General features: G+C 47.4%; 1 protein-coding gene across 1 annotated transcript; it reads left to right on the forward strand.

Moving 5' to 3' along the window:
• Positions 1-26,344, forward strand: MTMR8 (myotubularin related protein 8). Its single transcript, XM_077307270.1, has 14 exons — positions 1-136; positions 1,822-1,944; positions 3,009-3,171; positions 6,487-6,644; positions 8,296-8,424; positions 12,926-13,060; positions 14,195-14,327; positions 15,298-15,407; positions 16,477-16,602; positions 19,381-19,430; positions 20,258-20,458; positions 21,381-21,509; positions 22,419-22,545; positions 24,219-26,344. Exons 1-14 carry the CDS (start codon positions 113-115, stop codon positions 24,513-24,515), a joined length of 1,905 nt encoding a protein of 634 aa, XP_077163385.1. The 5' UTR covers positions 1-112; the 3' UTR covers positions 24,516-26,344.
• The last annotated feature ends 665 nt before the right edge of the window (positions 26,345-27,009 follow it).

Here is a 27,009-nt window from a genome sequence, read left to right on the forward strand (position 1 = left end):
TCCCGCGCGACCCTCCGTCTCGCGATGCTTCCGGCGCAAGCGGCGCTGAGGCGTTTCGCTCCGGCGCGGATGGGCGAGGGAGAGGCCGGGCGGCGGCGGCCCGAGGGCGGCCATGGAGCACATCACGACGCCCAAGGTAAGAGGCCTGCCGGCCGGCCGGGCTGGGGCTGTGTGGAGGCCTCTGAGCCTGTGCAGAGGGCGCCAAGAGCCCCTCTCCCTGCACTCCCCCCGCCCGGCTTCCGTGGCCCCCAGTCCTGGCGGCTGCCCCGGGGCGGGCGGCCAAGCATGTGCAGAGTGCAGCCCTCCCCCCGCCACGAGGCGGACGCGCGTCGAGCGCGTGTGGGCGCGTGAACACGTGTCGCGGGGAACGCAGCAGCAGGGCCCCCGGGGGGGAGGCTTGGGGTACGGCAGGGAGAGGGGCCTGCAGGGGTGCCAGCAGGTGAGAGCACCCCCCCCCCGCCCCGTGCAGGCTGCCTGAGTAAAGGTAAGTGCCTGAGGGTAGAGTCAAACTGCGGCCCTCCAGATGTCCATGGACTACAATTCCCAGGAGCCCCTGCCAGCATTCGCTCACGGGAATTGTAGTCCATGGACATCTGGAGGGCCGCGGTTTGACGATCCCTGGGGTAGAGCCTCATTTTGGAACTGGCCAGGCATAGACCTTGGGGTCTCTTAGCCCAGGGGTAGTCAACCTGTGGTCCTCCAGATGTTCATGGACTATAATTCCCATGAGCCCCTGCCAGCATTCGCTCACGGGAATTGTAGTCCATGGACATCTGGAGGGCCGCGGTTTGATGATCCCTGGGGTAGAGCCTCATTTTGGAACTGGCCAGGCATAGACCTTGGGGTCTCTTAGCCCAGGGGTAGTCAACCTGTGGCCCTCCAGATGTTCATGGACTATAATTCCCATGAGCCCCTGCCAGCATTCGCTGTCAGGGGCTCGTGGGAATTGTAGTCCATGAACATCTGGAGGACCACAGGTTGACTACCCCTGTCTTAGCCAACGCTGGGAGCTTCGCTGTGAAGAAATCCAAAGCCTTTCCCCCCCGGATTCAGCCTATTTATGTTCACCTGTGCAGCGTAGAGAAGAGAGCCCAACACCGTGAATGATTAAGAACTAGACCTTTGGAGATGGGAAGCCCTGAGGTGGTTGCACTGTCTTACTACAAACAGAACGGCCTGTGGTTTCCTGTTTTGCTGCCTGTTGCTGGGCAAAAGTCCTGTGCATTTGACAGGACCTCTAATGCAGAGGGGAAACACATGTTTAGTACTCTGATTTAGCCTTGAGAGTGCTGCTAACCACTCGTTTATAGCAGGTGGTTGTGGTGTGGGATGGTTTATGCTGGCCAGACAGTTGGCCAGGCTTCCTTTTAGCTCTTTACAGCTTGCATGATTCCTCACACCTGGGGAGAAACATCAGAATCTAACCCTCCTGTCAGCAAAGTAGCATAACATTTTAACCGAAGCATCATTATGTCCCCTGCATCATTATGTCCCCTGCTACGTTCGTCACTAGTGAAACATGATGTTTCTTTTATCACCTGGAGATGACTCTTACTCACCACAGGTGAGTAGCTTAGGAGCCGGTCCTAACTGGCCTACCCAATAGGGGCATTAGAGAATGAGATACTTACTTGATTTGCCAGAAGAGAGACATGATTTCCGTGTGCCCAGGAGGCAGACCTTCTGTATTCCAAGCTGGCACAAAGCAATAAGGTGAAAGTGCCTTTTCCAATCTGCCATAGTATGCTCGGGAGCACAAACTCTGTTCCCACCTGGCATAATTTGTCAACGTGTTCTAATTGGGCTTTTCATACCCTGCAGGTGGAAAACGTGAAGTTACTAGATCGTTATACCCACAGGAAGCCAGCAAATGGAACACTGTACCTGACTGCAACTCATCTGATATATGTGGATGCTTCGGCTGAAGTTCGGAAGGAGACATGGGTAATGTTGGAGTGGGGGCAGCGAGCTCTGTTGCTGAATGAGCAGGGTTCAAGGCAGTATCCCCTTTATAGGTGCATGTTCAGAAGTGCTCCTGCCTTTGAGTCATGTTGCTTTTGGTGTGTTTTAGAGTGTGAAATGAAACCCTTAGTAGCTTTTAGAGATACTACATACCCTGAAGTCTGATATTGCTCTTAAAGGTAAAGGTATCCTCTGTGCAAGCACCGGGTCACATCTGACCCTTGGGGTGACGTCCTCCAGTGTTTTCATGGCAGACTCAATACGGGGTGGTTTGCCAGTGCCTTCCCCAGTCATTACCGTTTACCCACCAGCAAGCTGGGTACTCATTTTACCGACCTCGGAAGGATGGAAGGCTGAGTCAACCTTGAGCCGGCTGCTGGGATTGAACTCCCAGCCTCATGGGCAGAGCTTTCAGACAGCATGACTGCTGCCTTACCACTCTGCGCCACAAGAGGCTCATTGAAAATGCTCTTACCAAGGGTCAATAACATTTACTGAAAGCACAACGTATTTCCCAAATAGTATTCACACATTGGGCCCAGATATCTTGTATACAATATTGATTAATTGGATAATGTCTTATTTTCATTCTAATCTTTTAATTTAATTTCATAAGAAGGAAAGCTGGCCTTAAAAACATTCTGGCAGGTCAGTTACCCAAATTAACCTAGGTCCCTCCCCCATCTGCCTGCTCACTCATTCCTGTTTCATGTATTTGTGGCTTCAAAGGTTCCTCAGCAGGGCAGTTTTCACGTCCTTGGCAAGTGGTTGTTTACAGACCTGATTAAAAGTGATGGCATCAATCAGCCTGAATGCAAATCTTAGTCAGGCAAACAGTGTATAGCAACTCAATTATACAATAAAATAAAATTAAATCTTTTGGGGGAAGTTACAAAACCTTTCAGGTAAAGTGACTGCTCTTGGTTGCCTTTTGAGATTTATTAAAATACGAGCAGTTGCTGCTTGCATTTAGGATTGCAGCTTGATTCACTTCTGGTTCCTGCAAATTGGCATCAGTGTTTTTCCTGTTTGTTGCTTTTCGACAGATACTTCATCACCATATTGCCACCGTGGAGAAACTGCCTCTGACTCCATCTGGGTGCCCGCTACTTATTCGCTGCAAGAACTTCCGTGTGGCACACTTCGTTATTGGGCACGAGCGAGATTGTCACGAAGTTTACACCTCCTTGCTGAAACTTTCGCAACCAGGTACTTCTCCCAGACCCTAACAGTGGCATTGCAGGGGGCAGCGTAGGGGATGAATTCTGGTTTCTCTGGACTCAATCAGGAAGAAATGCAATCTCTGTCTTTTCCTGTCCTTATGTATCCTTTCCTGCAGAATTTTGGCAGTGTTCAAGCAAAGCAAAGTTTTGGAGATTAGATTACTACTAACTTACTGTTTTATTGCAGTGATAGTGGTGGTAGTTTAAAACCTTCTAAAGTATTTCTGATCGGCTCAGGCAAATTCTGCAGTGACTGCTCTGCACAAGCTGAAGCGGCATTGGTAGCCCTTAGCAATTACCAGTCTGGAATAAAATGTTGACATTAAGCAGACCCTAGAGATTCCCAGCTCCCTTGGCCAGTGTTCAGATCCCACAGGTCCATAATTTTTAGTGCAGAGCATTCATTCCCATTTGCACTTGGCACAGAGCTCCGTTTGGTGTCCTTTCCTTTTCAGAGTTCCTCTGATCAATAAGTCTTGAGAAATGGCTAAAAGAGCACTAAATTAGTTTCTGAAGGAAAATATGCTAGGCATGAATTTAGCAATTGATAAATTTATATTTGGATCAATGTCTACTATCAGATTGGGAATAATATCTCTTGAGTTAAATTCAAAAATTCCTAAAAATTGTTTAAAAAGACACATCTCAATATTTTATTAGTATAACTTTTACCCTGCCCCCAAGGAAAAAGGCATTCTGAATATGGACTATTACAAAGCCTCCCACACAATACTTCAGCATTAACAGAAGCTAGAGCAAATGCCCTGGCATAATGAAGAACCATTAAATATATCTGATATAAATAGGCAAAGATCAGGGTCATAAAATACAAAGTATTTTTGATCAAACAGTGCACAATTTAGCATGGTGTTATAATCAAACTTGGTACAACAGCTTGATGATAGAAAACTTGTGCCTTGCAAAGCTGGAGAATTTATTTTATTTTAAACCTTAACTGCTGTAATCTAGTGTAAGTGGTCAGCCATTCTGTGTCACTCTGTAGTTACCAGATTATCTTTTTGAAGGATGTACAGCATGAATGCAATCTCAGAAAACTATGAATATTTTGTTGCAGAAAAGGTATAGAAAACAAGTGGAAAATGAGCAGTTAGTTGGATTTACTTGACTGCTACTTTTCTGTTGTTAGTGTGCTACCCCCGGCCCTGTTGGCGGTCTGTGTTGGGAATGTAGACCTGTGTGCTGAACAACCATTGAGTTTTCAGATGTGCACTTGCAAGTGAAAGCTGAAGATACTGTCTGTTGTCTCCCTACTTTAGCGTGCTGTGCCTCTTTTTCTTTCTTGCCTGAGTTTCCACAGTTCAGTTTGGGTTCAGTTCCTGCATAAAGCCCTGCGCTATCTTTTCTTGGCAGAGTATACAATTACTCATTATTTGTCGGAGGGTGGCAGACGGCTGGAGATTACCTGTTTGGCAAACCGGCTGCTTTATCAGATGTTGGCAAGGGCTGTTTGGACTCGACAGCCTGCTGCTGTAAGAGTCTGCAGGATGAGTTATCAATTGGATTTGTGCTTTAGGGGAGAAAGGAGGGCCAGTGGGAAATCAGGAAGTGAAGAAGGGTAGCGGCGTACCAAAGCTAGTGCTGACTTGACCACACTGCTCAAAATAAACTGTCCCTTTAGCCCCAGTCATGTTTGAGATTCCCCAGCTTCTCTAGTTAAAAGGACCAGGCAGTCAGTGACGTGAAAGGAGACCTTGGAGAGCTGCTGCCAGTTAAGAGGACCCAGTCCTGACCTTGATGAGATCAATGTTCTGAGTCAGTATAGAATCATAGAGGAGGAAGGGGCCATACAGGCCTTCTAGCCTTTCTAGGCAGGATCAGGCTAAAGCATCCATGAAAGGTAGCTGTCCACCTACTGCTTGAACTCTGCCAGTGAGAGGGAACCTTGATAACTTGCTGGGACCATTCTAGACCTAGTTTAAACCCATTACTGCAGGTCCTATCCTCTGAAGTCAACAGAAACTGCTCTCTGCCCTCTTCAAAGTGGCAACCTTTTAGATACTTAGAGAGAGTAATCTTGTCCCCTCTCAACCTCATATTCTCTTGGCTGCACATTCCCAAGTCCGTCAGTGTTTCCTCATAGGATCAGGTCCCCAGATCATCCTTAGCGCTCTCCTCAGCATCTTCTCAATTTTGTCCACGTCCTTTATGAAGTGACGTCCTCAGTACTGCATGTACTCCTGGTGCAGTTTGATCAGTGTGGTGTACAGCCAGGACTATGACATCTTATGAGTTTGATGTGTTGCATCTGTTGATACTGACCAAAACTGCATTCACCTTACCACCGCATCGCATCGTCTGCTCATATTTGGCTTACAGTCCACAAGTAACCCAAGATCACACGCATTGCGACCCAGAAGTGTATCTCCCATTCAGTATGCATGCTTCACATTTTTGTGACCCAGATGCAGAACTCTGTACTTATCCTTATTGAATTGCATCTTGTTCTCATTTGCTCACTTTCTCAGGATGCTTACATCTCATTGTACTTTATCTCCCTCTTCTGGAGTGTTCACTACTCCTCCCAACTTTGGTGTCATCTGCAAATTTAATGAGGAGTCAATCCATCCACTCATCTGTCCAGATCATTGATAAAAAGGCAGTTTCATGTGTGTCACCCTCCTTTACAGTTCTTGTACTATTCAGTACTTCTGTGTGTTCATCTTCAGACTTATCCCTCTCTGCTGCTGGCCCTTCCCACTCAGCAAGCCAAGAACAATTTTTAAAAAAAATTCTTCTTAATTGTTGATTTGAATGTTATGCTAATGTTGAAGTTAAGTCACCTTTCAGATTGCTGTGTGCCTGGACTGGTGGTGAGCCTGAATTGCCACCAGGCAGTCTGGTAAGGAAGGTTCACATAAGGTGGTTTTTCTTTTCTGCCAGTTGACAGAAAGTAGTTATGTTATGTGAGGAGATAGGTTAGGGCAGCAGTTCTCAACCGCCGTAATGCCAGGACTCCAAATGCTGTGGTGGGGGCAATGTACAGGCGGCCAGTGCTATGGCTCTGCCGCCAGCCGCCACAGCCACCAACCTGGTGACCCCGCAGAAGGGGCCAGGCGACCCCAATTGGAGTCAGGACTCCAAGGTTGAGAACCACTGGGTTAGGGGCTAGTAGCCTGGTAGAACCTATTGGCAAGGTAGAGGCAAATGGTTAAAAGCCAAGTCTGGCATGATAGGAAAATCTCAAGTGGCTGTGAACTTCTTTTTAGTGTCCTGTGTCCTGAATAAGCTATGGGCAGAAACATTTATTTTTCTTCCTCTGAATTCAATCTTTCCGCTCTAGTGAAACCTGAAGAACTGTATGCATTCTCTTACAATCCTAAAATGCCCAAAGAAAACCGGGAAGTGGGCTGGAAGCTGATAGATGTCATGGTGGACTACCAGCGAATGGGAATTCCCAATGACTACTGGGAAGTAACTGATGCTAATAAAGACTACGAGGTATTTCATCGGCCCTTTGCTATAATGTGTCAAATCCACTGATATTCTGTAGCATGGCTTGCGTAAGGTGTGGCTTGCTTACGACCAGTCTCCATAAAGAGGCATTGCCCTACAGTAAAAACTCCTGAGCTATACCATTTCAAACTCTAGGTGCATGTCAGAGTTGCATGTCAGAATGCTCCTTTTGCAAAGAGGTATAATTACACATAATGGCAGCACATCAGGGAAAAGACAATCCTACAGATTTTTTCTGTGACTTCGTAACTTTCTGCATATTTGCATGGTATTTGCAGGATGGTGAGGGGGGGCACGAATCCCTCCCCCTCTTATCTGAAGTGGTAAAGTCCAGCTGCAGATTTATCAGGATGACTAGAAAGATAGTCCATTGCAGGAAGGAATGCAATGGCCCCTAGGAGAGGGCTGGAAGGTGGCGGGGGACACGCAAGCCTCCCCCCCTAGTCCCCATCGGTGGCGGCATGTTGGCGTGGGCTTCAGAGCCGGGGCGACAGGGCAGGGAGCGAGGGGCGAAGGGCCCGCCTGCCTCGCAATTCCCCTGTGGGTTGAGCCAGTGTCCTGGAGGCAGCGGCACAGGGGTGTGTTCTCGGGAAGCGGAGCCGGGGCAGCAGGGCAGGGCCCCAGGCTTGGCACCCCCAGCAAGCTGGGGAGTTCGGGGCGGTGTGCGGGAGGTGGGAGTGGAGCCGGGCTGGCAGGGCAGGGCCCCAGGCGCGGCTCCCCTGGCAACCGGCTTCAGCATTGCTCCAAGTGAGACAGTGAAGCTGGGCTGGCCACCCTCCTCCCCACGGCCCTGACTTCAGCACAGAGCTCCGAGGACGACCGCCGCGTGTGTGATGTGGCAGGTGTGCTCTGAGCCCCGCGCTGAAGCCTGCGCCGGTTAGGCTCTTCCCCGCTGCGCTGCAGGCTTCAGCACAGGGCTCTGAGCAGGCCCGCCGCATCTGAGACGCGGCGGGCTTGCTCCAAGCCCTGTGCTGATGGCTGCATCGGCCACCCTCCCCCTCTCCCCCCGCGCTCCCTGGACTGACACTCGGAGAAGCCAATCGGGAGCCGCTTCGCGACTCCCAATTGGCTCCTTTGAGTTTTTATCATGACTCTCCCCATCCCTTTCTCCACCCACAATGCCCTTACTGTTTTATTTCTACCGCTCCTGCGGGAGCGGTTTACAGATGAGCAGTTGGCCTGAACAGGTTCTTTTTGTGAATTTCTTGTATTCCCATTCCCTCAACTTGCTCTAGCTGATGAGGTTATTGTGGGGGCCAAATGGGGAAAGGAGAACCATGCATCTGGCGTGGGATAGACTCTTCACATATAAACTTGCTGGTCCGTCTAGTCTAGTATCCTGTTTCCCAGAGAGGCCAGCCATTTCTCTCCCACCCAGGTATTCATAATATGGATGTTCCCTCGTGGCTAATTTCTCTCAATCGCTTATGTTGTCTCTTGCTGCTGCTGATTTCGAACAGAGCCACCTTTACCTTCCTAAGCTCTTGCAGCTGATTTTGTTCTCAGCTCAGCTCAAGGTTTTGAAAATCAGCAGGTGCCAAGTTGCAAAACTGGAATAAGTGCTCCGGGAAGTTAATACTGCACCAATGAATAAATGGAGATGCTGTTTCTCTTTCCTGTTGATTACTGCCCCCAGGTCTGTAGCACGTACCCTCGGGAGCTGGTGGTGCCCAAAGCCGCTACGAGAACGATGGTGCTGGGCAGCTCGAAGTTCAGGAGCCGAGGTCGGATCCCTGTGCTTTCCTACTTCCACAAAGAGAATAACGTTAGTCTTGCATGTTCTGCTATTTCCGTGGTTTGTTTTGGTCAGCAGCCCTGGGCTTCGGAGTGGGGAACTTGGTGTCTCCAATGGGATTTTGTTCTGTCTTCTTGAAACTGTTCTTGGGACTGATCTGTACGTGCAGAATAATGAGATGATGGAGTCCTGAGGCTGTCAAGGGAACTGTGCCAGTTCCACTTACAGAAGAATCGTGTTCTTGAATGCCCTTCTTGGGGAGAGTTCTTTTGCGGATTAGGAACTGGGGCCTGTGCTCAGTCCGGATTGCTCAGGACAGCATCCGTGGTTTGCTTTACTGTGGAACCCTAGGGAGTTCCTGGGAAGGGATCCCTCTGACCAGTGCAGGGGGTGATCTGTTGTATGGGAGAGTCTGCAACCGTGGGAAGCGAAGGCAGCCTGCGCACTGCACAAACCACTGCCTGCCCAGAGTTGCTTGCTACTACCAAGGGCTGCCGATATGTTTGCTAAGGTCTGAAGTGGGTGGCCAAACTGTGGCTCTCCAGTTGACCATGGACTACAATTCCCATGCACACTTGCCAGTATTATGCATTGTGGGAATTGTAGTCCATGGACATCTGGAGAGGCACAGTTTGGCCACGCTGGTCTAGAGGATCTGGGCCAGACCTAGGCCCTTTTCATGGGTGGTGGGAAGTGCTGTCAAGTCAGAACCAGCTTATGGTGACCCCCAAAGGGTTTCCAAGGTAAGAGACGCTCAGAGGTGGTTTGCCATTAACTTCCTTGCTAGACTCCCATCCAAGCACGACCCAGCCCTGCTTAGATTCTGAGATCTAAACAGAGAGAAACAGACCTACCAATGGCAATACAATAAATATATTCATAAAAGAAAGAAAAGTGCCCTTTTTTGTAGTTTTCCTTATCTGTTTATTTTGTAGGACTTCTGTCAAAACAGAATCCAGGTAATATCCATTTTCAGTGAGATTCTTTCATCAGTGGCAAGTCCTCTGAGTCTTAAATATTTGTATCAATTTTATAGGTATTGAGAATTTAATATAATATATAATAATAACATAATACTGGACACAGGCTCACATAGGTATGGGGATACCTGTCTGTATTGACATATCTGAGATCTGACAAAACCAGGCTAGCATAATCCATTCCCGTCATGGCAGAAAGACTCCCAGGACTCTCAGATTATGTGTCAGGGCACAAGGGGGTGGGAAGTGTCATGGCAGCTGTCGTAAAGTGACCGCAGAGGGTTTTCAAGGCATGAGAATTTGAAGGGGGGTTTGCCATTGCCTGCCTTTTCAGTGGTGGTCTCCCATCTAACCAGGGCTGATGCTGCTTATCTTCTGGGGTCTGTTGGGACTGGGCCAATTTGAGCAATCCAGGTCAAGGTAGGCCTTTTTGATATCAGCTTTTGAAGGAAAGTGGATTTTTTTTTCATATTTTGCATACCTTAAGGGAAAAGCAGATCCTCTTGTAGGTAATTAAGCTTTAATCCAGGATTTCCAAAACCTGTTCCAATGGATGGGAAGTGGCCATACGCAGTCAGGGCCTAGTGTACCTGAGGGACTGCCTCCCTGCCTGTGCCCCTGAAAGAGCCTTATGCTCCACCACCACCACCCAGCTAAGGATCCCTGGCCTCAACCAGGGCTAGAGCCTTCTCTATCCTGGCCCCCACCTGGTAGAATGAGCTCCTGGAGGAGATCAGGGCACTGACGGAGCTAAAACAGTTCCAACAGTTCTTATTTCTTCTGAATCTTAAATATTTTTATCAATTTTATAGGTATTGAGAATTTAATATAATATATAATAATAATATAATACTGGACACAGGCTCACATAGGTATGGGGATACTAGTCTGTATTGACACATCTGAGATCTGACAAAACCAGGCTAGCATAATCCATTCCCGTCATGGCAGAAAGACTCCTAGGACTCTCAGATTATGTGTCAGGACACAAGGTGGTGGGAAGTGTCATGGCAGCTGTCGTAAAGTGACCGACCGTAAAGTAACCGCACAAAAGAGCTCCCTTTTGCAGGCCCTGTGGAACTGTTTTAGCTCCGTCAGTGCCCTGATCTCCTCCAGGAGCTCATTCTACCAGGTGGGGGCCAGGATAGAGAAGGCTCTGGCCCTGGTTGAGGCCAAGAAAGAAGTTCTATACAGTCAGTAAAAACAAGACCAGGAGCTGATTGTGGTTCAGATCATCAGCTTCTTGTTGCAAAATTTAGGCTTAAATTGAAGAAAGTAGGGAAAAGCACTAGGCCACTCAGATATGAACTAAATCATATCCCTAATGAATATACAGTAGAGGTGACAAGTAGATTTAAGGAATTAGATCTGATAGACAGAGTGCCTGAAGAACTATGGACGGAGGTTCGCAACATTGTACAAGAGGCAGCAACTAAAACCATCCCAAAGAAAAAGAAATGTAAGAAAGCAAAATGACTGTCTGAGGATGCTTTACAAATAGAGAAGGGAAGTGAAAGGCAAGGGAGAAAGAGAAAGATACACCCAATTGAATGCTGAATTCCAGAGAATAGCTAGAAGAGATAAGAATGCCTTCTTAAATGAACAGTGCAAACAAATAGAAGAAAACAATAGAATGGGGAGGACCAGAGATCTTTTCAAGAAAATTGGAGATATGAAGAGAACATTTCATGCAAAGATGGGTATGATAAAGGACAAAAATGGTAGGGACCTCACAGAAGCAGAAGAGATTTAAAAAAGGTGGCAAAATTATACAGAAGAACTATACAAGAGCTAGCTTAACATCCCTGATAACCACAAGGGTGTAGTTACTGACCTGGAGCCAGACATCCTGGAATGTGAAGTCAAATGGGCCTTAGCAACAATAAAGCTAGTGGAGGTGACAGCATTCCAGTTGAACTATTCAAAATCTTAAAAGTGCTACACTCAATATGCCAGCAAATTTGGAAAACTCAACAGTGGCCACAGGATTGGAAAAGGTCAGTTTACATTCCAATTCCAGAGAAGGGCAATGCCAAAGAATGTTCAAACTACCGCACCATTGCACTCATTTCTCATGCTAGCAAAGTTATGCTCAAAATCCTACAAGCTAGGCTCCAGCAATATGTGGACCGAGAACTTCCAGAAGTACAGGCAGGATTTCGAAGAGGCAGAGGAACTAGAGATCAAATTGCCAACATACGGTGGATCATGGAGAAAGCTAGGGAGTTCCAGAAGAACATCTATTTCTGCTTCATTGACTATGCTAAAGCCTTTGATTGTGTGGAGCACAACAAATTGCGGCAAGTTCTTAAAGAGATGGGAATACCAGAGCATCTTATTTGTCTCTTGAGAAACCTATATGCAGGTCAAGCAACAGTGAGAACCGGGCATGGAATCACTGATTGGTTCAAAATTGAGAAAGGAGTTTGGCAAGGCTGTATACTGTCGCCTTGCCTATTTAACTTGTATGAGGAGCACATCATGAGAAAGGCGTCCCAAATTGGGATCAAGATTGCAGGGAGAAATACCAACAACCTCAGATATGCAGATGATACCACTCTAATGGCAGAAAGTGAAGAGGAACTAAAGAGCCCGTTGATGCGGGTGAAGGAAGAGAGTGCAAAAGTTGGCTTGGAACTCAACATCAAGAAAATGAAGATCATGGCATCCGGCCCTCTCAATTTCTGGCAAATAGATGGGGAAGAAATGGAGATGTTGACAGATTTTATTTTCCTGGGCTCCAAGATCACTGCAGATGGGGATTGTAGCAAAGAAATTAAAAGACACTTGCTCCTGGGGAGGAAAGCCATGGCAAATCTAGACAGCATCCTAAAAAGCAGAGACATCACCCTGCCAACAAAAGTGCGTCTAGTCAAGGCTATGGTCTTCCCAGTTGCAATGTATGGCTGTGAAATTTGGACCATAAGGAAGGCCGAGCGTCAAAGTATTGAGGCTTTTGAACTCTGGTGCTGGAGAAGACTCTTGCGAGTCCCTTGGACTGCAAGGCGAACAAACAAGTCAGTCCTAGAGGAGGTTACCCCTGACTGCTCCTTAGAAGGCCAGATCCTGAAGATAAGACTCAAATACTTTGGCCACCTCATGAGAAGGAAGGGCTCCCTGGAGAAGAGCCTAATGCTGGGAGCGGTTGAGGGCAAAAGAAGAAGGGGCCGACAGAGAATGAGGTGGCTGGATAGAGTCACTGAAGCAGTCGGTGCTAGCTTAAATGGACTCTGGGGAATGGTAGAGTGGTAAATGGTAAAATGTTCCATTTTGTCTAAGGGTGTGTGCCTGTGCACAAGAGCTCATGCCTTGAAGAAATCTTTGTTGGACTCAATTTTTGTTGTGCTACTTCAGACTAACACAGCTACCCACTTGAATCTATCTTTCCTGGGAAAAGGTTCCTTGACGGGGACATCCCTTTGCCTGTTTGTTTTTCTTTGTGGCACTGTTGCATTTATGTACGTGAGCCATGGAGGGCATATGTAAATGTGTCAGTAGACCAGTCTGAATTGGAGACACATGGCTATGCAGTTAACCCTTGTATCTTTCAGGCAGCCATTTGCCGGTGCAGCCAACCCTTGTCCGGGTTCAGTGCTCGTTGCCTGGAGGATGAACAGCTGCTACAAGCCATTCGGGAATCCAATCCAGGGAGTCCGTTCATGTATGTTGTAGACACAAGGCCAAAGGTATCACTTCATAGGATCTGTGCACACTCTTTCCAAGGGACAGTGACTTCAGTGCTATCAGAGTATGTGTTGCATAAAGCGATTAATTTACCTCCTGGGATTCAAAGTTATTTTGTTCTCCCCTTCTGCATTTTCTCATAACAACAGCTCTGTGAGGTAGGCCAGGCTATCCAACTGAGGATAAACCTTGCATTTTACTTAGCAGGCACATGGGTTGTATTCACCACATTTGTATTCAGCCTTTCTTGTAAGGACCTTAGGATGGGATGTTTGGATCTAGGCCTCTCTGTACTTCCATGTTCTGTGGGGGGAAAGCCAGGATGAAGAAAAGGGGCTGGCCAGAGATCACCCAGCAGTCCCGACACAGTTTAATTGCATGTTGGAAAAATTTGGCCACATTTTCTATTATTTCTCTGTTGATATCATCCATAAGAAAGGAGTCATAGAATCCTAGAGTTGGAAGGGGCCACACAGGCCATCTAGTCCAACCCCCTGCTCAACGCAGGATCAGCCCAAAGCATCCTAAAGCATCCAAGAAAAGTGTGTATCCAACCTTTGCTTGAAACCTTAAGACGATCAGGAAGTCCCTGCCTTTAACAAAATGGGACTCAGATATTTTATATGAATACTTGCATAAAAGGGGCTCTGGGGCTTCTTCATGGCCATGGAAGAGTATCCCGAATGGGTGGTAGTTAATTAATTAGAATCATAGAGTTGGAAGGGATCTCCAGGGTCAACTAGACCAACCCCCTGAACAATGCATTTTTAAGATGCGTTAAACAGTTATCGGGTGATGTGACCATATATGCTCATGTCGACCCATTCACCGCCTCCTAAAGTGGCCAGTGATGGGCCAGGGGAGAGAGAGGGAAGGGATGTTCCAGGTGGGCATGTGCCCAGCTCTGCTTCCCAACCATATTCTGCATAATCATACATTTCTGGGGTTTCTCAAAGCCTGAAGAATGTTTCAGGGGTTTCTCAGTGGTAAAAAAAAGTTGGAAAAAGCTGCAGTTCATACATGGGAGACGGTAGAAAAGGTAGTATTTTTACCGGCACTTCTCAAATTGTGCTGCTAAACCTCTCAGCATTGCGAGGAATGTGCTCTTATTCACATCTGCCCTTTAAACCTTTCAGTTGAACGCCATGGCCAACCGAGCCGCTGGGAAGGGTTACGAGAACGTGGACAATTACAACAACATCCGTTTTAAGTTCATCGGCATTGAAAACATCCATGTCATGAGGAGTAGCCTACAGAAGCTCTTGGAAGGTATGTTGACTTTGTTTGACAATTGCGATCTCTGTCTGCTAATCTCATTTTCTGAAGAATGAGTCAGTTCTGTAGATGCAAGTTGTGTACTCTGGGGCGTGGCAGAGGAAAAAGACTAGGAAAGTCAACAGCTGCCCTGTTTTGCTTGCTCAAGTGGCTTGACTTGTCAGCTGGCATTAAGTGCTGTAGGGAAGAACTGCTCTGACCTGAATGGCCCAGGTTAACCGATCTCATCAGAGCTCTGCAGCGAACAAGGGTCAACCTGGGTCCGCATTTGGATGGGAGACCACCTAGGAAGTCCAGAAGGAGGGCAGTGGCAAGCCACCCTTGTTAGTCTGTTGCTTTGCACCCCCTAGGTGGGGTCACCCTCGACTGGAACTTGGCAGTATCTCCCACACACATTTTTAAAATATCAGATAAGGAAAGCTGTCCTGCTTCTACTGCAAATAGAGGCCAAGGTTGGGGAAAGCATGCTAGATAATAAACATAATCCAAAGAATAAGGTTTTGAAGTAGTACAGCTGAAGAATTTGCTATAGCCTTTTTCAGTCAGAAGTGTCCAGGTGTTTCAGCATCAGAAAGAGAAGCCCTTCCCAACTAAACCGCTTGGAGGTGGATCCATCCCCACCTGAGATATCCAAGGGCATGCAGGGTGAAGGATTTCTGAGTCATAGCTGCACCTAGCTTTGCTGTCTGTGAGGGTGCCTCAAGGGTGTCCTGCGTGAAGTGTCAGGATCCTCCCAGAAGTCATCTTAACCCCCTAGCTATGGCACTTGTTGAAGAAATAACATTTGATGAGCTGTTCGGCAAAGGTGCAGAGCTGAGGCCCCTTTGTGAGGCTCAGAAATGCCTCATGTATTTGTAGCAACCTGCATTCCTGATCACAAAGCTCAGAGTCTTTCTGGAGGGCGGGGATAGAGCCTCCTCTTCAGCCCTTTCAAGTCTCCCCTCTTCTGCTTCTGTTCCTTCAGTATGTGAAACAAAATCTCCTTCAATGAGTGACTTCCTTACTGGCCTGGAGAGCTCCGGCTGGTTGCGGCACATCAAAGCAGTGATGGATGCTGGTGTCTTTCTTGCCAAGGTAAAGCTTCCTCTGTGGGCCATCCAAACATTTTAACATGTGCCAGAAACATAACTCAACCCTTAGGTTTTTCATTCTAAGTAGCTGATTTCTGAATAGAATAGACAGCCAATGTGGAATCTGGAGTAGTTGATTAGATAGCTGGCCTGGATCTGGGAGACCCAGGTTTGAATTCCCCCTCTGCCTTTGGTGACCTTTCTGGATGACCTTGAGCCTGTCACACACTCACAGAGTCGGGTTCTTGTAGCAGGACAGTGGTCTCTAACCTTTTTGAGCCTGTGGGCAACTTTGGAATTGTGATTCAGCATAGATGAGCACAGCCACAAAATTGTTGCCGCAGGAGGTAGAGCCAGATGCATAATGCCTGCTGGGATTGAAGAAGAAGAAGAGGAGTTGGTTTTATACCCCGCTTTTCACTACCTGAAGGAGTCTGAGTGGCTTCCAACATCCTTTCCTTCCTGTACCCACAGCAGACTCTACCCCTGTGAGCTAGATGGGGCTGAGAGAGCCCTGACCTTACTGCTCTGTGAGAACAGCTCTATCAGACTGTGACAAGCCCAAGGTCACCCAGCTGGCTGCATGTGGAAGAGGAATGGAATCAAACCTGGCTTGCCAGATTAGAAGCTGCCGCTCTTAACCACAACACCATGCTGATTGTCTTAACTCCAGTCACACAGTGAAGATCCTTGTGCATTGTTGGCAGATGCTGCATAAGGGGTGACATTGCTTAAAGCTGCCATAGCAACATAAAAAAAAAAACTGCACAACCAATCGGAAGCCTTACTGTGCCACAGCCCTACCTGGCTTCATCCATTTTCTGAAAACACTTGCCAGGTGTCAGATAAGGTATTGGCCAATACCGTAGAGCCCACAGGTATCATTTTGGGGACCTCTATGATCTGTAACACAGCTTTATACATCACGGTGTGGACTTCCCTTATGCCTGGAGTAGTCACACTTCTAAATCTTGATCCCTTGAAACAGTGTTTTATGTTATCTTGGCAGTCAAGCGTTTTGATGTGGCACGTGTATGTGTGTGTGTGTGTCTGTGCAACACATCTCTTTGTAGGCGGTGAAGGATGAGCGCGCCAGCGTTTTGGTCCACTGCTCAGATGGCTGGGATCGCACTGCCCAAGTCTGCTCACTGGCTAGCCTTCTCCTAGATCCATTTTATCGGACACTAAAAGGATTCATGGTAAGAACAGAGAATCCCTGAGGTTTCTAATCAAAGCACTGGATAGCTCTCATACCCCTGGATTGGGCACTTGGCTTCAGGAACTGATTGGAAATGTGGAGAGGCCCCACCTATATACCTCAGTTGGCTTCTGTGGGGAAGTAACTTGGTTTGTGTAGCACAGCCTTTCTTGACTTTTTTACCATTGAGAAATTCCTGAAACGTTCTTCAGGCTTTGAGAAACCCCAGAAGTGGCGCAATCATGCAAAATAGGGGTAGGAGGCAGAGCTGTGTACTCAAGGCCCCTCCCAATCCCTCCCCCTCCAGGTCCATCATTGGCCATTTTGGGAGGGGTTGAGATGACCACATATGATCATATCACCTGATAAATGTTTACAACATTTTAAAAAACTTATTAAAAATTAACTCCCACCCATTTGGGGAACCCAGGGCTGACAAGAAATCCTGGTAGAATCATAGAGTTGGAAGGGGCCATAGAGGCCATCTAGTCCAACCCCCTGCTCAACGCAGGATCAGCCCTAAGCATCCTAAAGCATCCAAGAAAAGTGTGTATCCAACCTTTGCCTGAAGACTGCCAGTGAGGGGGAGCTCACCACCTCCTTAGGCAGCCTATTCCACTGCTGAACTACTCTGTAGCCAAACAGTTTTATTTTCTGTGTGGGCTTTGTAATGGCACAGGAATTAGAGAACTGCTGCATGCCAAGGCATAAGCTGGAGGACCTGTTGACCTGGTGATGCTGCCAGGCCTAGGGTTGAGGCCTAAAATCATCCGACCTGTCGGAATCCACCGGCCAACCACAATGGACCATCTTTATAAGCCCTCTCTTTTTCTCCCATGATAGGACAGCGGGAAACTCCACTGTCCACTTTAATGTTATAATTTAACTAGATATTAAGCCTGCTGTAGAAGAAATACAGCGGGCGCTAGCGGATGGGGAGGCAGACTGTAGGAAAGGAAGGAAGAAGAGGAAAGGAGGAATGGGAGGGAGAAAAAAGGGTTGGTTGAAGGGATGGGTAGAAGGAAGAAAGAAAGGAAGTAAAGGAGAAAGACAGGAAGCAAGTGAGAGGGAGAGACAGAGAAACAGGACGGAGATGGAGAAATAGAGGAAGTCAGGAAGTAAGAAGGAAGAAAGGAAGGCAGGCAGAGAGGTAGGCGAAAGGGGAGGGGACGGGGGGGTGAATCGCGGGGGAGGGATTGCGGGGGGCGAATCAGGAGGGAGGGGGGAGGAAAGAGGGAGGTAGAGAGGAGTGGGTGTGGGGTGGGGGAGAGTAAGTCAGGAAGTAAGAAGAAAGGAAGGCAGGCAGAGAGGTAGGTGAAAGGGGAGGAGACGGGGGTGAATCGCGGAGGGGGAGGTGGCGAGGAAAGAGGGGGGGTGAATAGGAGTGTGTGTGTGGGGTGGGAGAGAACAAGTCAGGAAGTAAGAAGGAAGAAAGGCAGGTAGGCAGAGAGGTAGGTGAAAGGGCAGGGAACAGGAGGTGTGTGAAGGATGGGGGGGGAATCACGAAAGGGGGGCAAATCAGGAGGGGGAGGTGGCGAGGGAAGAGGGGGGTAGAGAGGAGTGTGTGTGTGGGGTGGGGGAAGGGGTGGGAGAGCGTGGTGGGTGGGTGGCTCTGTGTGTGTGTGTGTGTGTCTGGGCACGGGGGAGCAGCGGCCAGGGGGGGTTGGCTGGTGAGGCTGTGTGTGTGTCTGTGGGCACAAGGAAGCGGTGGAGGCGCGATAGGGGGGTTGTGTGTGTGTGTGTGTGTGTGTGTCTGGGTGCGGGGAAGCAGCGGCAGTGCAATGGCCATTGGGAAGGGACCCCGGGCGGGAAAGGAGCAGGTCCCTGCTCCTTTCGCGAGGGCGAGGGGAAGCCAGCGGGAGGACTCACCATTGGGGAAGGCTGCTTCTCCTTGTGTGCAGTGAGTCCCCGGCTGGGCAAGGCAAGGCTGGGCCAAGCGGCTTTGCGCGACTCCCCATTGGCCGCTTGGCCCTGGAGTGACATTCGGAGGGCCCAATCAGGAGCCACATAGCATCTCCTGATTGGGCCCTCCTAGTTTTTATCCTGGACATAGCCCGCCCTTTCTCCTCCCCCTTAGGGCTTACTCTTTTATTTATTCCGCTCCGCAGGAGCTGTTAAAGATGTATTATTTAAATTTATGTTTTTATGCCAATTTTATATGCCTGGTGGCATGAGCTCCTGGCAGATTTCAGGGCTCTGATGGAGCTGCTTCAATCCCAAATGGCCTGAAAGATGGAGCTTTTCTGTCAGGCATTTATCTGAGGCGAGGGCATGGATATTAATGTCAAGTCAGATTTTATTGCACGTAGCCGTAGGCCGTTACAATTTAAAAAGAAAATATAAAAGGATTTAAAACATTTCAAATCAGTAATAAAAGAGTAAATAAGAGAATGTGCAATCTCATATAATAATTACTTAACATTATAAGAACATTTTCAGATTACATACGTCCACCTATCCTATTAGCTGTTCTACATATTTGCTCCCTGCAGGACCACTTTGGCCCTTACTTTCTTTGCTGCAAGGGCAAATGAATTACTCTTGGGGGTGAGTGGCTAAGAGGGGTATCCTGAGTTTTCAGATGTCAGCGGAACAGCACAATAATGTGCATGCTTGCTCAGAAGTAAATTTTGCTGTGTTCTGCTGGAACTGACCTCCAAGAAGGTCTGGGGTAAGGTTCTGATCAAGTATTTGGAGATATGCAGATATGAAGCCTGTTTATAATTGCTTAACTTTCTGAAGCCTGTTTATAATTGCTTTTCTTTCTTTGGCTTTAAAGCTCCTGATAGAAAGGGAATGGATTGCCATGGGTCACAAATTCTCACACAGGTAAGAGCAGAATGTGGGTTAAGGTTGGGGGTGGGTGGGGCTTTTCTGTGCAGTGCTTCTTCGTGAACATGGTTTACTCTACCTCACTGGGTTGTTGTGAGGATAAAATGAAGGAGGAGGATTTTGTAAGCCTCTGTTCAAAATACTTACAGTAGGGGTGGCAAAAGTGGGAGAAGACAGTGCACTGTAATTACTGTTGACGCTAGATAAAAAGTTTAATGTATATATCTCACCTGTGCTCCAGAGAGCTCTAGACAGGGATATGGTAGATTCCAGTTGGGTTCTCACTTGAGTATAGGGTTGCCAATTTCAGGGTTGGAAATACCTGGAGATTTGGAGGACCAGCCTGGGGAAGGTGGCGTTTTGTAGGGAAGAAAACTCAGCAGAATTTAACACCATTCTATCCACTCTTCAAAGCAGCCAGTTTCTCCATGGGATTCCGACCTTTGTAGCCTGTTGATTAGCTGTAATTCTGGGAGATCTCTAGACCTTTCCTGGAGACTGGCAACCCTAGTGGTGATTTGGAAGAACTCCAGCCCCAACTGGAAATTGGGAAGCCCTCTTGGGCTCAAAGCATGAGAAGGGTACTGCATCCTGTATGTCAAGAGTAACAGAAAGATAGGTTTAAAAGACCATTTACAAAACAGTTCTTTCAGTCAGGTCTCCCCCCCCCCCTTCCTACGGTACTGTGTGTCTTCCATCTACATATTCAGAAGGTTGTATGGAGTATGGATTTTCCTCAGTTCGGTCCATATTATTTGGGAAAGGCTGCGAGGGCATTAGACCGTCATGCACTGTCATGGCCACTGGCCTTTCCCCTTTTCCAGGTGTGGCCATCTGGAAGGTGACCCCAAGGAGGCATCCCCCGTCTTCACCCAGTTTGTGGACTGCACCTGGCAACTTATGCAGCAGTTTCCCTGCGCATTTGAATTTAACGAGCGTCTTCTCCTGGAGGTCCACGATCACATCTATTCCTGCCAGTTTGGCAATTTTCTGGGGAACTGTCAGAAGGACCGGGAAGATCTGAGGTCAGTTGACATTCCAAGACACAGGAGCCTTTAGTGGTTTCACTTCCACCTTGGTAATGTGTTGCTTTTGAAGAGCAAGGTATGCATTGTATCATGAAATCTAGAGAAGAATGCTGAAGATTGTGAAGTCTATTTAATTTCTGGTGCAGCAGTTACTGGGCGACACTGGGCCTGTATAGTTTGGTCTGTATAGTCCTTAAAAGTGGGTCCAACTATGTGGCCATTGCTGAATCCACATAAAAGTTGCATCCAAGTTCATAGCTTTGGAATTAGTTTCAACATATAAATGTGGCCGTGCTTAGTGACGTGCATAGGGACCTTGAGGATTGTATAGGAGGTTCAAATGGGGGATGGGAGTGGGGGTCTTCTCATCCGTACTATGGACCCTCCCCCTCTGTTTGCAGTTTCCTGCTGCATACATCACATCAGGGCATGAGGTAATTTGGAACAAATATTGAGGGGAGGCGGGGCTTGAATTGTGACCGGCGTTTTGGTAGTAGTCCTTTTTAGCTGAGTCACAGCTGTTCTTTATTTGTCAGAAGTGAATTTCTGGTGCTCTGGTAAAGAGAGATTCCCGTGGTTGAGATTGCTGTCATGAAGAAGAAGAAGAGTTGGTTCTTATATGCCGCTTTCCCCTACCCGAAGGAGGCTCAAAGCGGCTTACAGTCGCCTTCCCATTCCTCTCCCCACAACAGACCCCCTGTGAGGTGGGTGAGGCTGAGAGAGCCCTGATATCACTGCCCGGTCAGAACAGTTTTATCAGTGCTGTGGCGAGCCCAAGGTCACCCAGCTGGTTGCATGTGGGGGAGTGCAGAATCGAACCTGGCATGCCAGATTAGAAGTCCGCACTCCTAACCACTACGCCAAACTGGCTCTCAGGCTGCCCCATAGATTTGTTTGCTGACCTCTTTTTAATTTTCAGGATCTTTGAGAAGACCCATTCCCTGTGGCCTTTCCTGCAACACAGGAAGCAAGATTTCAGAAATCCGTTGTATAAGGGATTCTCAGCTTACAAGGAACTCCAGCCCAGCACTCTGCCTTTCAGTTTCCAGTAAGTCACTGGCTGGGGGAAACAAGCCAGGGAAACATTGAAGATTGGAGTACTCCGTTGTGGTTTGTTTGGTTGGTTTTTTTTTACTAGTGCAAGCAAAAACATGTCTGGATATCAGGGAAGATTGTTTTTTTCTGTAGTGGCCTTCCTGGACTGTTGTGGGCAGAACTCCACTCTGAATTGTCACAATTTCTTGTAGTCATAAGACTTATTATTAAAAATTATCTTGTTTTTAAGTATAGTAAAAAAAAATTGCATCAGCCAAAGCAGCTATGGTTAAAACAACCCTGATTTTTCAGATGCAGTTGTTCTTTGTCGTATTTCTAAATTTATTTATTTACCGTATTCATCATTCATTTATTTAATTCATTTGATTTCTATATTGCTCTTCACTGCAACGTTTAGGGGCAGTGTACATGAAAAAGCAGAACTAGTACATTTAAAAAATATATCACAACATGAACAGAGAGTGGAATAAACAAGAACAGGCAAACAGCAGCCATGTCTCCGGACTTTGTGGCCAGGGCAATACATCAGGCCAGAGGAGGAGACGGCTGCTGGGCGTCAGCTCTAGGTTGGCGTGCGTGGAGTGTCAGAGTGGGCCAGATGTGAGGGAGGCCCTGGTGCCAGTCTCAACCGAAAGCCTGGCAGAAGAGCTCTGTTTTGCAGGCCCTACAGAACTGTTTGAATTCCGAAAGGGCCTTAATTTCATCAGGGAGCTCATTCCACCAGGTTGGGACAGCAGAGGAAAAAGCCCTGGCTCTGATCAACAATTTTAAAACTGTGTTCTGTCATTAAAATGTTTTCTTCCTCCTTCCTTTAGAAGGACAGATCTCTGGCACTTGTCGTTTCTTCCCCTCTTCCTCCTATTGTTGTTTTAGAAGTCTTTGAATTTCCTCTCCCCTTGAGGTTCTGGTGTGGCATGTACAGCCGGTTCGATAAAGGGATGCACCCAAAGCAGTGCGTGTTGGATCATCTCCTCAGCTGCATTAGCCAGAAACTGGAGTTGGAAGATGCAGCAGATGAGCTAGAAAACGTGAGTAATGCCCAGAGGTTAAATGATGGTTCCTTGGGACAAGGCAGTCCGTTGCCTGGATAGCTGGAGATGGGAAGAAAGAGTCCTATCCTTTGGGAAGATGGAAACTGAATTATCCCCTACTGGGCCAAGAGGAACAGTGGAGAACTGGCATCTCGAGTTAAAGGAGAGAGGTGAATTCTTCTATGCCAAGGAATAGCTGCCTTATCAGAGGAAACTCCACTGAGCTAAATTGATCAGCCAGGTATAAACCATCTTCAGGTGTCCCAGTGAATTGAAAGGTTTGCATTCAGGTAACAGGAAACCAACAGAGACTCATAAAAGCTCATACCCTGCCACAAATGTTGTTATTCTTTAAGGCAGGGGTAAGTCAGCCTATGGCCACAGGTTGACTACCCCTGCTTTAAGGTACTCCTGGTCTCGTATCTGCTACAGACAGACTAACACAGCTGCCCATCTTGATTTAAGGCCCAGAACAGTTAGATATGTGGGTCTAATCCTGAACTTCACAGAGCTATATACTGAGATGAGAGGTCTTTTCATTCTCCATTACTCCATAGAGGAGAGCATCACAGTCTCCAAAGCATGACAACTGATGTTTCTTCATGGCAAGAAGAGAAGTGCACAAACTCATACCTTACTCTTTGTTGCAGACAAGTTGTTGAAAGTGGTGTTGCTGCTTTGGCTGGCAAGTCCAAAGTAGCACAATATGGTCTTATAGCACTTGAATTCCTACCAAGATTGCCTTGCTGTGTACGCCTAGCCCAGTATTCTGGTTCCAGCAATGGTTGACCACATGCCTCTGGGCTAATAGCAAGCAGCATGGAAGGTTCCATCAGCTACTTTTTCAAAGGTGCACTGCCATTGGACATGGAGGCTTCATTTAGCTCTTCTGGCAGAGAGCTCTGGATAGAGTGAGGGGCATGGGTAAGCTTTTAGGTAGCAACCACCATAGCCTCTTCGACAGTGAATCCCCAAAGTTATTTATCCTTTGTGTAAAGCAGCGAATACATCAAGCTTGGTGTGGTGGTTAGGAGTGCGGACTTCTTTTTTAATTTTTTTAAAATATAGATATATAGAAAAAGTACAAAAAATACTATTAGTTACAATATCACCCCTCCCTCTACCCCCCCCAGTCCCCATTTGCTTGAAGTTTCATTTTGCGGAATGCTCCAGAGTGCTCCAGAGAAGAATTCCACTATTCTTGAAATTCTTCAGTTGGTTTTCTGTTGCCTATAGATGTCAATTTTACCTTTTTAAATAGCTCAGCAATTTTAATTAATACTTGTGGGGCACAACAAATTGTGGCAAGTTCTTAAAGAGATGGGAATACCAGAGCATCTTATTTGTCTCTTGAGAAACCTATATGCAAGTCAAGAAGCAACAGTGAGAACCGGGCATGGAATCACTGATTGGTTCAAAATTGAGAAAGGAGTTTGGCAAGGCTGTATACTGTCGCCTTGCCTATTTAACTTGTATGTGGAGCAGATCATGAGAAAGGCGGGGTTAGATGAGTCACAAATTGGGATCAAGATTGCAGGGAGAAATATCAACAACTTCAGATATACAGATGATACCACTATAATGGCAGACTTCTAGGAACGACAGGTGAAGCTCTTGCTGGTGTTAGGGATGTTTTGTTTTGATAATTAATTCCTTTTTTGCCACTACAGAAACTGCCCCTCTTAGACGGACGCCTGTCAGATGACATGTCCATCATATCCCAAATGGCCACTGTTCCAACCAATTGTTCAAAATCTCCAATGCTCAATACTCCCCAGGACTATGAGAACGAACCTCCTGCCCTGGTGGCCAATGGCACCATCGCTTTGGAAGGTGACAGACCCGACCAGCAGAAGACTAAGGAGGATCTCGTTCATCTCCTTGAAGTTCCAGATGGTGACAGCAGCACCACCTCCGAGAGGAGTGTCCAGTCAGCCGTCAATGCCAGAAATATCCCAAACCATTGAACCGTCCCGCACATCTGCTGTGAGCCATTGGAGGGACCTGTGGCTCAGTGCTGGGCAGCCGCCGCCTCCACTCATGCTATGGCCAAATGTTACGGGGTTCTGTGCTTCGAAGGGGAGGGCAAGGAGGCTGCTTGAGGGGCCGCAGAAGAAGCCCAGCAGTGGGGCTCAGAGCTGGAGTTATGCTGTCACAGCCCAACCCGGGAGGAACTTGCCCAAAGGCCTCCGGATAGTTCCTTCATGTCTGGGCTCCTTTTCCGGCGAACGTGCCGGTGCCCCTGCCACAACTCTCAAAACGGGGCCCATTGCTGGTTTCTGAAGAAGACTGCGGTTTGACTCCAGAGGGAGCTCGAAAGCCGTGCAGTATTTAACACGTGGAATTAAAAGTGGTGTGGATTAGTAGTAAGCAGCTGTGAATGTTGGTTCACTTTAAGAGGCTGTTCCATTGGCTGTTTTGCAGTGCCCTGCGTGCCAGTTTAGTATATGCTGCCAAAGTACCCTTCTCTGCCACTCTGCATAGGAATTCCACGGGTGCATTTTGTTACCCCATTTGTGTTTTGTAAGCAGATAGGCATTTTTATTTTATTTTTTTTGTAAAGCATAGTGATGATTGTCCTGCCCAAGCAATTAGAAATATGATTGTATTTTTATCACTGTGATATGTCAGTGTCTGTAATGTATATGTGCTCTTCTGTGATATCTCTGGGTTTTCTAAACTGTGTCTTGAATCTTGTAACTGCTGTTTCACTGCGAGTTCTCTCTTGGTAGCGAGGTGTTTATAGTCTCAGGTGGTCTTGCAGCACCTTAATGAGATTGGCTGGGAAGCCTGTGGAGCTTTTCAGCAGCCTGTTCATGGCCCTCCATTGAACTTTCTGTCCGTTCCGATGTTTTTCTGCACTGCCCCGAAAATTGCTTGGCACTTGGCACCGCGCCGCAAGAAGGTGTGGGACTTCTCAGAGCAGAGGCTGTCAAAATGCAAGGTGCATACAGAGCAGCACTGTTGGCTCCAAAGCATCCCATGCAACCCTTCTGCTTCTTTGTGCTCGGTTCTGTCCCACTGCTGAGAGGATCCCCTTCCAAGAGAAACCAGCCCTTCCTCATTCTCTAGACTTCCAAGAAATGGCAGCAGGGTCTCGTAAAACGTCTCTAAACTGGTGAAAGGTGTCGCTGGTCTAGTCTTGACGTTGACTCTGATTCAAGAAGATGTCCAATTTGAATCATTACCTCTGCAGTGGCTATTTGGGCGTTAAGGGGTTAAGAAGCAGGAGGGGCCATTTGCACTCATTAGTTGAACTCCCCCCCCCCCAGTCACCACCCAGCTGTGCCGCATTTGGAAAGTATAGTTGACCCCTCCCCCCCTTGCCCAAATTCACCTTTGAATTAGGGTTGTGTCCGAATTGGCTTTGGCTAGTAAAATGCTCCGTGACCAGCCTGCACAAGCCCAGTCCCCGTGTGTCGTTTGCATAGATAGAGCCCTTGGATGAACAAGTCCCTGTGGACTTCTAGGGAGGGTTCCTTGTAGTTCTGGGCCTGAAACTGGCCACAGGTTTCCTCTGGGGAAGAAAGTAAATTTGTCTCTGAAATTCTGTGCAACTCCTGCAAGCTGGCTGGAGACTGTCTTTAATCTGTAGTTGTCCAGAACTTCGTAGTCAATGGCCTCTCTCTGTCCGCACGTTCAGGTCTGGTTACTTTTGATGCACTGCTAAAAATGCATTTTTGGCACCTAAGAGAGTACTGCATTCTTACAGTTGTAGGTCTCGTGGGAAGTTTTAATTTCTGAGTACTGTTTTTATTATTAAATGAATATATACTGTACATTTTTAATATGAAAAGCCTTGTGTGTTGATTTCTGTTGCATCTATTTTTAAAATAAAGTGACAGGGAAGAGGGCCTTATATCCAAGAAAACATGCAAACAGCTGGGGGAGGTGTCTGTGTGTGTGTGGGGGGGGGGTGGGTATAGGGTTTGACTGCATAGGGGCAAGATTGCAACATTATGAGCATCCGAAGCTGCTGTTGCAAATCTGGAACACACTGAGGTACAGAGGTATTTTTTCTGTCAACTGCTCCCTGAGATCCATTTCCACAATATTAATTTTTAAAGGTTGCCTCTGATTCGGTGGCTGGAAATAAACACAGCTCTTTCCATACAGTTCTAGGCCAACTAGGAAAATTAAAAACAGTAAGTCTCCAGGTCCTGGACCCAAGAGTTCTTAAGGAACTCAGATGTGAAGTTATATATAGGGTTAGTAGACCAGCTATCAATTGTGATGCTAGCTTTTTGGAAGATATCTGGAGGGGAATCAGAAAATTACAGGCCACTCAGCCTAAATGTCTCTCACAGGCATATAAGTAAAAACTAGTTAACGGTGGCATTTTTAGGCACACGAAAGGACAAAGCCTGCGGAAGGAAAATTAGCATGCCTTCTTCAAAGGGAACTCCAAGAATCAACTGGGGGGGGGGCAGAAAAGAGAGATGATAGTTTTATAGCATTATG

The sequence above is a fragment of the Paroedura picta genome, chromosome 13 (assembly GCF_049243985.1).
Source record: "Paroedura picta isolate Pp20150507F chromosome 13, Ppicta_v3.0, whole genome shotgun sequence".
Classification (NCBI taxonomy): Eukaryota; Metazoa; Chordata; class Lepidosauria; order Squamata; family Gekkonidae; genus Paroedura; species Paroedura picta.

Excerpts from the sequence above, each read along its gene's own strand:
- MTMR8 (XM_077307270.1), top strand. The coding sequence starts at position 113 with ATGGAGCACATCACGACGCCCAAG. Across the intron at positions 137-1,821 it reads AGCACATCACGACGCCCAAG|GTGGAAAACGTGAAGTTACT; the intron begins GTAAGAGGCCTG and ends CATACCCTGCAG. Across the intron at positions 21,510-22,418 it reads ACTCTGCCTTTCAGTTTCCA|GTTCTGGTGTGGCATGTACA; the intron begins GTAAGTCACTGG and ends TCTCCCCTTGAG.